This window comes from Cottoperca gobio, chromosome 7, assembly GCF_900634415.1.
Source record: "Cottoperca gobio chromosome 7, fCotGob3.1, whole genome shotgun sequence".
NCBI lineage: Eukaryota > Metazoa > Chordata > Actinopteri > Perciformes > Bovichtidae > Cottoperca > Cottoperca gobio.
In genome coordinates this window covers 21,881,094-21,893,830 of record NC_041361.1, presented here as the reverse complement: position 1 = coordinate 21,893,830, position 12,737 = coordinate 21,881,094, and the positions used below count along the sequence as shown (strand labels likewise).

Genomic DNA, 12,737 nt, shown 5'->3' with positions numbered 1-12,737 from the left:
AAATGTTATGCAATGCAACATAACAGTCATTTAACTAATACTACTTTATTAAGCTTACAAGTTTTATTTTGAATAATTTGTCCGGAAGTGTCTTTGCAGGTCGTCTTTGGTATGTCGTCGGATCGTTCTCGATGCACATCTTTGGTTGGACCGCGCCATTGTTCTTTTCATCTCCAAGTCGTGAGCGATCGAGCAAGCATTCAGTAACCAGCGCCGGTTCATCGGATAACTCTGTTGCAGTACTTTTTTATTGCATACATTTTTTTAAACAGGACGGTAAGTTGTTGGTTGGAGAAGTGTCTTTGAAAGATGCTGCGTCATTTATTAGCTAATGTTAGCTTGTTCTGTGAGATAACGCCTCATGGCTTTAGTCAACGTTAGCTTTAACGAAAACCGAGCAAGTATTCGCTAGTTAAATAGGAAGTGTTGGACACTGTGAGTAGGTTAGATGATAGATGCTTTTTTGTTTTAATGATCCAGAACATCCATGTTAGACACATTCCGCTAAGTTAACGTTAGCTGGGGGCTAAAGCAAGTGTGCTGCAAGGACAATCAAGGCCTTGTGAGCAAGCTCATGTTGAGACGCTTAATGTTAGGACTATCATTTGTCGATTGCACTAATACAATAGTTAAGTATTGTAACAGTGGGGACATTATTATAGTGAGGTGTATGTGTGAAACGGTGCATTTAAAGAGCCTTCATTGTAAAGCATCGTACAGTGTGTAAAGGTAACGTTGTTAGGCCTGGCTTCAGTGTCAGGTCAGTTAAAGCTACGTTGGTAATACGTTCAGTCATCACACACACACACACACACACACACACACACCTTAAGCTGTTGTCTCCCTGTAAGAACATGCTAGATTTCTGGGGCAAACTAAATAGACGAAAGATGTGTGCAGTAGCTCAATGGAATTGTGCAGTGTTTTACGTTTTATGCATTGAAAACTTTACGCTAACTGTGACTAACTAAAGGGTTACCAATTCAACAGATCGAACTTCATTGCAGAATAATAACGAAACAATCATTAGGTCCATTAAGTGTCGAGTATGATGTTCTTGTACCAAGCAGTTCTCATTGAGCTATATATTTGTCCATAGTGAACATGTATAGCTTCTTGCTTAGTCTGTTATGAGATTAAGAAAAACATTCAAATGTTTAGTACACAGCCTTTACTGTGCTGCAGTGACTAAATTGGTATCACAATTATACCTGTTTGTTTAGTCGCTGCAAGATTACACACTTATAGAACATTTTTATTGTCTCCGCAGGTGAGGAATCACAAGAGATCTTCGGGACAGCTTCCATGCGGTCCAACTGTCAAACCACAATGATCACCAGAAGAAGAGGACGTGCCATGAACAACACAGAGGTGCAGCCTCTGGAGGTTGAAGAGCTGGATGTGGTGGAAACTGTCAAAGATATCAAAAGTCCGTCAGAGGGGATCCAAGCTGACAATAGTGACACCACTGGAATACAGCTAGATGACCTGTTTGGAATTGAAGACTTTAAATGGACACTTGAAAGAGACGCTGTCTCCTCACTCTTCAATATTGAGTTGGATGATCTCGGTGTAAGCCAGGACCAGGATTCCGAAATTGAAGCTTCAACGTCCTCGTCTCCAGAGAGAATGTCAGATGACTTGAAGATTAAGAACAGGCAAAACCTGTCGAGCCACATGATCAACAAAAATGCCATCGCAGCCAGATTAAATCGTCTCAGGAAGAAAGAGTACGTCAACAGCTTGGAGAAGAAAGTTGGCATCTTGTCAACAGAAAACAACGTCCTCAAACAGGGGAATTCTCAGCTGACCAAGAGGGTGGAAGAGTTGGAAGACGAGACCAGGTACCTCAGGGCTGTGCTGGCCAATGAGAGCATGTTAGCGCAGCTCTTGTCCAGACTGAGCGGTGTAAGTGGGATGAAATTATCTTCCTCGCTTTTCCAGGGGCCTGAATCGAACGACCACGACTACGCCTTACCCAGGAAGCGTGTGAAAGTGGAGGAGAAAGAGACAGCTGGCGGCGTGTGTCTGCACGTGGACAAGAATCACGTCTCAGTGGAGTTCTGCACCAAGTGTGCAGAGAGTGCAAGCACATCACTCAAAATGTAGGGTCAAGTACTTACCTCTGTTTTCAGATATTGACACTGAACTTGATATGACTCTGTACTGAACCTCTTGAGGGTGGATGAACACTTTTGAATAAGTTAAGATTACCTAAGAACTACTGTATGTGCATGTGTTTTTGTGTAATGATGGATTGAGTACACGTTACTGCTAAACCTTGTTGACAGTTTCTTCTAGGTAATGGTTGATCCACCTTGCGGGATGCGTGGCTTTCTGAACACCTTTACCTACTTGACTCCATGGTAAGGATCAGACAAGAAAAGTTTCTTTCCACAGGCTTGAGGCATTCAGCAGCGACCTCAGTGCTTCTATTTGTATTGACTTCTTATTCCCAGTACTTTTTCAATTTCTTTTGTTAACAGTTTGTTGTAGGAAATGTTTTGATTTTAGTTAACGTGTAACTAAGAGTTCAATTGAAGTATCTTAAATGCTAAGATGAAGGTGAAGCTCCACAAAGAGTGATCTTGAATCAGCTGTCAAATTTAAAAAATGCTGAAAAAGTTAAGACTGTGTATACCTCCTTTTTGGATAAGAATGAAACTCTTTGTGAACCAGCACCATTGTACAAAAGAATGCTTTCATTTAGCACCACCTATTTTTCTTTATGCTAAAGTGGATTCTGCTGGTGGAAGGTGACGAGGCTGGACAAGCTGCTGCCAACGTGGCCTGGTATTTTTTTAAAGGTAGTATCGGTAACAAATGGTATACGTGATCATATTTTACCAATACTTCACAACATCTGTAGCTCTTGTCAGCGTAGCTCATGCAGCATTTTTGTCGGCTTGACTACAGCTGCTCCATTACTCAGAGATGCTAACAGAGGCTTAATAGTCTCATAATTATGTCTTTTATTTATTGACATATTGGAATGTATTAATACATCCAAAATTACCTGATTTAAGTGGTGAGGTGCCAGTTTTGTGTAACTAAATGTAAATGTGTATATACAACTTTGGATACATATTGTTTGAGGCAAATGGCCTTGATGTTGGACAAATAAATCACATTTTCATTATTGAGTTACAAATATTTACTGTGTCTTGTTCTGTACTGTTGATATTAATGCATCTCTTTTTCTCTTTCTTAAACAGCAAGCTCTCTGACGATAATGGTCTTACATTTCCTGAGCTTTTGGGTCAAGTCTGGTAAAGGTTGTCAAAACAAATGACAAAGACTTCCTTTGATGTAAATGCAAAGCATTTAGTGTGAGGGGAGCCGCAGGGATTAATAATCCTGTCTGTGTTTTAGCCCATTTACTTCAAACCACATAAAACAGCCATGTCATTTTTCAAAGTTCTACATTTTTTTTTTTATATCAGACCTTTTTCATGGCAGATGTTTTGACATGTCATATTAGTTAGTAAATATAATAATAGGTGGTGATGGCCTAGTGGTACGGCTTCCAAATACAACACCAGATGGTTGTGAGTTCAATACCAGGGCTGCTACCATTGAGCCCCTAAGCAAGGTGCTTAACCCTGAGCTGCTCCAGGGAGACTGTCCCTGTAGTTAGTTCACTGTAAGTCGCTCTGGATAAGAGCGTCTGATAAAAGACCTGTAATGTAAAAGCACAGGTTAAATTGATTGGGCAATACCCAAATCAATTCATAACTAACCGCTCGGTGTGAAGCCCTTCAGTGGACCTCTGCCCGATGCTGATGGTGTGCCGCGGTCGATTTGGTAAAGGCTTGGGGTGAAGGTGGCTCGCTATGTGAGCTTTACAGCAGACCTCGCCGCTTACCAGGGCTGGGTTTAGTTCTCACTGTGTCCTCTCTCCCTGCTCAACCGGGCGGACGGCTCAGTGCGTCAGGGTCTGCAACCCACCCGACAAGAACACATGAAACACAGATCCTGTCTCGTTCACCATGCTTGCCGGGTGTGACTCCCCATTCATATCAATAGCCACAAGCACCTGTGGGAGACACTGAAATAGTTTTTTTTTTTTTTTTTGCAAGCGCTCACTCTGCTAGAACATAGAAATATAAAGTAGCCTAATGCTCACTGTCTGGAAAAACAACCTTCATGCGGCAGCCCTAGAAATTGATGATGTTAATAATGACGTGGTAAGCTATTCCAGTCAACACAATACCAGGAGCTCCCCTAAGTGGAGTGCAGCCATCATTGTTATTGAATACTCTTCCTACTATGACAAGTCAAAATATTTGCTGTGAAAAAGGTCAATAAAAATGAATATAGGAAGATTTTTCTTGGTCAGTGCTTAAACTGCCAAGCCTTGATATGTGCGTTTCCACTGCCTCCTCCCAGCAGGGGATAGACCTGCGGTGGTTCTGCTGGGTAACTGCAGCCAACCTTTAATAGTCTTACCCCTGACTTTCTAAGTTCAGATACATTCCTGCGTTCTGTTCACACTTTCAGATAGCAGCCTTATTTTACTGTTGTGTAAAGTTACGTCGGATGCTGCTTCACATTAAAATCCTTTCCCTGGCAAATCATTGGAATGCTTTCTTTGCGAAGAAGTTCTAAGAGATGCAATGTGTTGTGTCACCAATCTTGCTGAGTGGAAAACTGAATTTATTAGGTTGTTTGTTTAATCCATACAAATTGTGGGTGGGAGGCAGTGACCTGAGTGCCAGGCGATCATGAGAGACTCAGAAGTTACTGCGACCTGAGAAACGTAGTCCAGCACATAACCTCTCCTAACAAAGAAGATATAACACGGTAATAAGTGATTAGATGTGCTGGTTGCCAGATTGTTATTCTGGTTCAATGTCAGACTAGCTGTTTCCAGTCTTTATGATAAACTACAGACTGATGTTTTTGAAGTGGGATGTATGAAGAACTTGTACATACTCAGTGTGTAAGCTGCAGTAGGTGGCGGTCGGCACGCCGGCAGTTTGTAAAAACAGGAGTAACAGCAGGATGCTAAGTAATGTACCGCTGTGGACGCAGCAGCAGCAACACTTATTTTAGACTCCTAAAACAATCTACATCAGTTTAAGAGTACACTGTTTTTAGAACATTTTAAATCTTCACCTCGCCTATTACAGGGAACTGAAGCTGTTATCGATGCTCTCTTCAACGCCACCAGACTCAATTTGACAAAAAATGCATTTGTATCGCAGAACTCAGGAGTGCTCGTCGACCGCTGCCTCAGTCGGTCAGGTTGTTTGTTATAGTGTGACTTTAGTGAATCTAAACTAACGCCTTTAAACATCAGAGTAAAACAATAACTGACGAACTAACCGATGGAGGCAGCAGAAGACAAGCAACTCCTGCGTTAACTAGAGAAGGTACAATCACAGTTCTTGTCAAAGGGAAGAGAGAGTGGATAACTGATTCGAGTCCCTGTCAGAAAGTAGTTTAAGATAAGAGATACACTTACAGTAATACTGGTGACACTTTACTCGAAGTTCCTTCTATTTAGCATCTATACGCGTTATATGAACATTGATTAGGGGTTGTAACACATAATGTAGTTATAAGCAGGACATTTTAAGTTTGTATTCATGTGCAGCTTTTGACATTACAACTGTGTTTTACTGTTGTCATTGTTTATAGACCAGCGTCACTCATGGCTGCCCTCAGGAGGAGTTATAGTTGACATGCATTAATAAAAACAAATTGCTTACAAATAAATCATAGAGAATTATTAACCATTTATGTTTCGATACTGCTTATGAATTCCAAATAAGGTGACTCAGTAAAGTGTTACGTAATGGTATAAAGTTTAATACTGGCTGTAGATGTGCACATGGAATCAAGATGGCTGCATGATTTGAAGTACTTGGGCTGAAACCTTCTCAAGACAACAGCAGGATCCTTAAAGGAAGACAGAATTTCAACAGTCTGATGTTTTTCCATGTTGCAGTGTTATTTCTGTAACTAAAAGTACACAAGTATTGACATCGAAATATACTTAAAGGGACAGTGTGTAGGATTGTGCAACTTTCAGGAGCTCCGCCTGGCTCTTCCTAAGAAGAACACTACTTTAGAAGCAATTAAATTCAGGCAGCATGTGTTTAATAATGTATATTATATTATTGGATTATAATTATTAATGTGGCATATAAACGTGACAGAAAGAACATATTTCTGTCTGTGTACATATTACATATATAGTCCTAATTCTATTGTCCATTAACGATGAACATGCGGTTACAGTCTGTCTGGCAGACGTGTGGTCCGGGGAGACGGTACCTACTGAAAGAAACGGGGGAAATAATATGTCATGTTTATCCATACATGCTAAGTATCTCTGGTGTCTGTAAAGCAGATCCTTTGATACTCCAGCCATCACCAGTGTTGGTGATTATAGGTTGTTTTCTTTTAACAAAAACAGACTTCACAGAAAATAAATAAGTGTGGGGGACAATAACCAGGGACAAGTCTTAAAAATGTGATTAACATCTGTAAATCTGAGTTTGTAATCTGGTGTTTTAATGTAGTTCTGCTGTTAGAAGCCGTTTACTTCAATCCATCAAGACCTTTCTCTGTTCTTGGATTCTTCGTTCACCGTGGAGGCGTGCCAGAAATGTTCTCTGGAACGCAGACTTTATTAATGTTATCAACTCCACCTGTTTCCTAATGTGTGCTGTGAAAGAAGGTCTACTGGAGAACCATTACAGGTGTGGATGCTTTGGCCCACGTTGGGTTATTTGCTAGAGGTTTTCACTATAAAATGTCTTCTTCGTAAATGATCAAATGATTTTCACAGATATTGTACTTTCTTCAGGCTGTCTGAGATTACAATTTCATGAATATCTCCGTTACCTGTGGGAATAAATGCTGCATCTCTCGCCAAGTGTCACTTTTCAAGAGGTTTAAAATGTAAGTAGTCTTGCATCATTGTGAACAAACAACACAGGACCACACAGACTTTGTCAAAGTTATTATTGTAGAATACTTTGATGTATTTTTTCTTTCATACAGACAAAAGGTGTTGGACTTAATTCCCATTAAATTCTCTTAGATTTCCATACAGATTTAGTCTACAGTATACAGGTGTGTTCTTTCTCATATATAGATATTTATTCGCTTAAATAACAGGCAGGTAACTCTTTAATATATTCAATAGTCTTTATGGTTTTTTTCTTTTTTTGGTCTTTTTTCGTTTCAGCACAGTTAAGGCTGCATTTTCTGTCTGCAGAACAGCACTGCATTGTGCAAGAAGGGGGACCATTCCACACACAATATTTACAACAGTATGTATAATGAATAATGTAAAACGTTAATTTCTTCCCATCTTAACATGGCAGTAAATACTTGTCGCAGATCTAAAAGAGCAGCCTAAACAATGCGCTGATGCATTGCACTTCTGCAGTCTTTAGCTCGGCATCACCCTCCAGTTCTCCATCCTCCCTGGGTCTCCACTTTGTCCAGTCCTTTAGATCATAATGAGGTACATTTGTATCTCCTGTTCTCTATTTACAGAGTGGTGTCTCTGGTCTTAAGAGACGAGAAGCATCTCCACACCTCTGCACACTTCAGGGGCTGTTCAGTGGACAGAAAACACAGCCCTCAGAATATGCTCAGGAGAATGTGCAACTGTTGTTTTCCATCAGTGGGAGCACCGATGGAGAAAATCTAAAATAATAATAATAATAATAATAATAATAATAATAATATACAAGCGCTTCCATTTTGTGGTTCCTCTCTTTACAGAAAGCAATAGGATTAAAAGAAAAAAACATCCAAAAAAACCAACAAGTGTAACAGGAACATAGTACCTGTAAATCAAGGATGCACATGTGCACATTTGGGCGATCTGTACAGTAGTGGTGCAGTTGTACAATTTATAATTTTGATAAATATAATATATTCTTTTTCACATTGTGTTTTGCCTTCTGTGACACTGTCTAACAACATCATGATGTAACGTGGCTGGACGGATGGACAGAGATGGCTGGAACTGGACAGTCAAATTTACACCACTGTGGATTATCTGCCTGTTCGCTGTGTGTGTGTGTGAGTGTGTGTTTTTGTATACAGCGGAAAAGCATTGATAGAGCTGTGCTAAGAGGCGCTGGAATAGAATAGGTTGGACTTGAACAGGATGTGTGTGTGTGTGTGTGTGTGCGTGTGTTTGTGTGTGTATGAGAGAGACAGAAAGAGAGCAGTTGTGGAGAGATCATAGCACACAGTGACAGTAGCCTAAATGATTTACCAACACATAAAGAGTGACATTAATGATACCAAATGCATGCTTCAAAACAGACAGACCAATACAATGCCACTCCCACAGGTCAGGTCAGGGTGGTGGCGATGATGATGATGATGATGATGATGATGATGATGATGATGAGCATTCAAGAAGACAGGGTTCTGTACAGGTAAGGGTGTTCCCAGAGAGCCCTGCGACATGTTCTCTCGCTGAGTTTGCATGTATGAGACTTTATTTCTACTCCTACGTCTGGGTACGAGTGTTGACATAGGCAGGCTGTTGCATATTGTCTGCCATCGCCTTTCTCTGGTGGTGGGAGCAGCTGGTAACTCAGGGAAGTCAACAGGGGAGCGGGAGAGAAGGGTCCAGATGTGCATTGTGGTCCCACTCCTTGGCAACATAATGTCAGCGGTTCACCCACACCTAGTGCAACGTGGGATACAGGAGGGCTCTCTCACACCCAGTCTGGAATGTGATGTTTGGAATGTATGTTCCATGGAATGTCGAGGTGGAATTCGGCAAGGTGACGGTGGAATGTGATGTCACGAGTGTTGCACTCGTCGCCACTGGGGGTGGCTATCCAAATGTTTTCTGTGATTTAGTTTTTTCTTCTTTCTTTTTGTCGGGATGTGCTCATGCAGCATGTTATGCCACTTTACATTGGAAAGCTTCAGCATAATATGTCTTAGGGATGCACGATAACATCGGCACGTCATCGGTCACGGCAGATAAAGGCTTTAAAATGAAATGAAGACTTCCTTCCGATATGTTACATAATAATACATATGGCTTGTTGTACATGATATCTAAGTTGAAGTAGTTTTCCCAGTGAATGTGTACATGATGAAAAGCACTGTATTTTATGTCTGCATCTGGACCATCATGATAACAGTAGGCATTATAATAATCCCATCACAGGAGAGACTTGATGTTCTCTGCAGTTAGGTGGAAAACAATATGTGCGTATATCTATATCAGCCTATCGGCTGAAATCCGAAATCGTGCATCACTAGTCTTAAAGCAATATTTTGGACATTTTGGAAAATACGCTTATTAACTTTTTTTTTGCCGAGAAGATGGAAACCTCTCATATCTGTCCGTTTCATGTGAAGCTGAAGCCAGTAGCCATTTAGCTTAGCTTAGCATAACTACTGGAAATAGGGTGAAACAGCCTATCCTGGCTCTGTCCGAAGGTAAGAAGATGCTTCTACCGGCACCTTTAATACAACAGAATGTCTCCAGAAAGACACATACAAATATTTTTAAGGTTTTAATACCTCCCATTTATTAAGGAAACTGAATTATAACTGCAGATACCGTGTTTTTCAAATTAAATTAACAAGATATAATGTGTTAATTAGTGCTGTTTCCACTGGTTTCCAGTTTTTATGCTAAGCTAACCTGCTGCTGGCTTTAGCATATTTACCGTACAGACATGAAAATGGTTTTGATCTTCACTTAACTCTCAGCAATAAAGTAAATAAGTGTATTTTCCAAAATGTCAAACTGTTCCTTTAAAGTATCCCACTCTACTTATTGATTATCATGATGATGGGGAATGCACAGTATTTGACACATGGACATGGCACATGAGCTCTCATTGGTCGTACCTGATTAAGTGGGCTTTGGGCCTAAAGCTAAAACTGAACACTGACATTAGACATGAGTTGGTTCCTATTCAACGTCAAACAGTGATTACTTTCCTTCTTTGTAAAAACTTCTGGATGGAACGTCCAACTGATCAAATGAAACAATCTCTTTGTCCACAAAACTCATGGAGAGGGCACATGATGGAGACGACCCAATGGCACGTGAGCAGCTTTGAAGTGAGTGCATGTTAGTCTTAAAGGGCCATCGCCTGTGCATTGTGTGTTTGATGGCATTTAAAGGGTTAATGCTTCCAAAAAAGGAAAAAACTGGTACACACACCCACCAATAAAATACCAGGAGGGATGAGACGGGACAAAGTGAGCTAAGGAAAACAACCAAATGGCTTGAGGAACAGCAAGAGAGAAGATGATGGGACACGTAACAGAATGAAGTGAAAGAGGACCATAAATATTACCAATACATACTCATCAGTTCACAACATGGCAGGAGGCTGTAAATGAAGTTAGTCCTGTGTGTACATGTATACATGACAATACTGTGAGATCCTACACGCTGTAGCATCTCACAGCAGGGTGGACAATATTACAGATAACAGGTCATGTGGACTTATGGGGCGGCATTCAAGGATTAGGCATGTTGGGCTGGAGAGTGATTAACATAACGAGTTCTGTGCTGTCGCTTCCCAAACATTCAAATTATATATACATATACTGTATATATATGTATTCCCTCCCTCCTTTTGTTGTTTTTTGCAGCCATACTATTTACTATTAGGTTTAAATGAACAGTATCTTTGTTTGCAATTTGTTTTTGTTATGTTTTAGTTTTTTCAGAAGAGACAAGACAATACACAGACACACACTGAAAGATAAAGAGGAATGAAAGAAAAGAAAATACTTGGATTGAAAGTAAGTGACTGTAGCCAGATACATGACAGGGGTGGTGGTGACTATGGTGCCATGGCAGGTAGGTAGGTGAGTATGATGAACACCAATAGAACAGAGAGGGTCAGCCTCTGGACCTGACATGGCCCTGTTCTGCTGAAGCGTTGAAGGATGTGTTGTTTTTTTGGGATGTCCGTCTTCCTCCCTCTCCGACCCACCGTTACTCAGCAGGACAACGCAGCTAGAGCAGCCCTGTGCGTGTGTGTGATGAGTGTGCGTGCATTCTGGTAGGGTGGAGTGGGCGGGATCTTCAGGGGGGGGCGACGAACATGGCGGTGGGTTCGAGGATGGAGGGGGTCGGGGGCAAGGGCAAAAGGAGGGAAAGTCGCAATGTTCTCAGGGAGTTGCGAGCAGAAGTCTCCAACCATTGTCCACTCCCTCCCTCCGGGTCCTCCCCCATCCTTCACTCCCTCCGGTTTGCATGTTGTAAGGGAGAGTGGATGAAAATGTCATGTGTGAGTCCTCAGTCCCGCCTCTTGCGCCCCCCTTTCCTCCCCAAAACGTCCTTTCCCTTCTCCCCTCCCCTGACCCACGCTCAGCTCAGTTATAAGGAGGTCTCCACACAGTAGAGATGGGCCAGGTGAGGGGCGGAGGGTTTCCCCGGCCTGTCCCTGCCGTGATGGATATGGTGGTGTTGGTGTTGGTGGTGGTAACGGGGGCTCCGGTTGCTGGGGGAAACTGTGGTGGTGCTTTTGTTGCTGTGGGTGACTGTTGAACTGCTGCTGCTGCTGCTGCTGCTGCTGTTGTTGTTGTTGTTTCTGTTGCACGGGGTCACCGGGAGGCTGTACTGACGGTAGGGGCGGGTGGGGTGGGTGCGGGCTGGGGGCTGGGTGGGAGGGGGCGGCGGCTTGCGGAGGGCCGGGTGCAGGTGCTGGTATCTGCTGAGCTCTGATTCGTCGTCCACATCAGTGTCGTCGATCAGTGGGATGTTGTGGATGAGGTCGTTGATGAGGAACTCTGGGTGGGCCATGAAGTTGTGGATGGAGTTGCGGGATTCCGGTTTCTCCCGGCCCTCGTAAAGCGAACTACGGAATGCTTTCACCACTCGCATCTGCCAAAAAGGAAGGAAGACGAGAGAGAGACCACAAGAAAAAGAGAAGTGAAAGTTAGATATTAAAAAGGGAAAAAAGAGACAAGGGAAACCCAGAGACAGGCAGACTTGTGTCCTCCAGCAGACAAACAGAGTGACAGAGTGGCAGACAGACAGACAGAGTGACAGAGTGACAGACAGACAGACAGACAGAGTGACAGACAGACAGAGTGACAGACAGACAGACAGACATAGTGACAGACAGACAGACAAACAGACAGACAGACAGACAGACAGGGCCAGGTGGCTACAGTCAAAGTTTATTAAAAGAAAACTATTGGTAACATTGGTGTTTTCAATATATTTTCTATAAAAAATTTGAGTCAAAGCTGCTCTGGAAGCTGAAAATAATTTTAAAGTTAAAGACTATTTTTAACTAATCTGCTTCTTTTACTTGCCATGAGTTAGATTAGAAGATTGATACCACGCTGAATATGAAACTACAGATACTAGCCAGTTAGCTTAGTTTAGCATAAAGATTAGAAACAGGGGGAAAAGCTTGGCTCTGTCTGAAAGAAGCAAAATCCACCTACCAACACCTCTAAAGATCACCAAATAGCATGTGATGTCTCTTAGTTTATACTGTAAAAGGATAAAAACCCAAAAGTTTTATGTGTCGGACTTTTTTGTCTCGGAGTTTGAGCCCGTGGAGTCTCCATGAGGTTGCAAGGCAGTCATCAGATATTCCAGAATTATGTCACTAAGTGTGCCAAATATACTCAACCTAACTGCTTGTTGGAAACCCCATCCCCTCACACTTTGACAACATCACATTGGGTGGCCTGTCAATTTACAATCGAACATTCTTGCCTACCTTACTGTAACTGGGCAGCTGGTGAGAGAAAGC

At 42.0% G+C, this 12,737-nt stretch overlaps 2 protein-coding genes across 4 annotated transcripts in view; one reads left to right on the top strand and one right to left on the bottom strand.

Moving 5' to 3' along the window:
- The first annotated feature begins 86 nt into the window (after nucleotides 1-86).
- crebzf (CREB/ATF bZIP transcription factor) lies at nucleotides 87-7,654 on the top strand. Its single transcript, XM_029436155.1, has 3 exons — nucleotides 87-276; nucleotides 1,271-2,366; nucleotides 2,738-7,654. Exons 1-2 carry the CDS (start codon nucleotides 132-134, stop codon nucleotides 2,107-2,109), a joined length of 984 nt encoding a protein of 327 aa, XP_029292015.1. The 5' UTR covers nucleotides 87-131; the 3' UTR covers nucleotides 2,110-2,366; nucleotides 2,738-7,654.
- A 265-nt stretch (nucleotides 7,655-7,919) lies between these two features.
- The window catches only part of atp2b3b (ATPase plasma membrane Ca2+ transporting 3b), a 49,837-nt gene continuing 45,019 nt past the window's right edge, over nucleotides 7,920-12,737 (bottom strand). For all 3 annotated transcript variants that reach the window (XM_029436154.1, XM_029436152.1, XM_029436153.1), the window contains exon 26: nucleotides 7,920-11,851. In XM_029436154.1, the coding sequence (XP_029292014.1) occupies nucleotides 11,345-11,851 (507 nt within the window). In that variant the 3' untranslated portion in view covers nucleotides 7,920-11,344. The remainder of the gene's footprint in view (nucleotides 11,852-12,737) is intronic.

Bases quoted from the DNA above. Each gene is read 5' to 3' on its own strand.
- crebzf (XM_029436155.1), top strand. From the start codon at position 132: ATGCACATCTTTGGTTGGACCGCGCCATTGTTCTTTTCATCTCCAAGT. The intron at 277-1,270 runs GTAAGTTGTTGG...TTGTCTCCGCAG, and splicing joins ACATTTTTTTAAACAGGACG to GTGAGGAATCACAAGAGATC.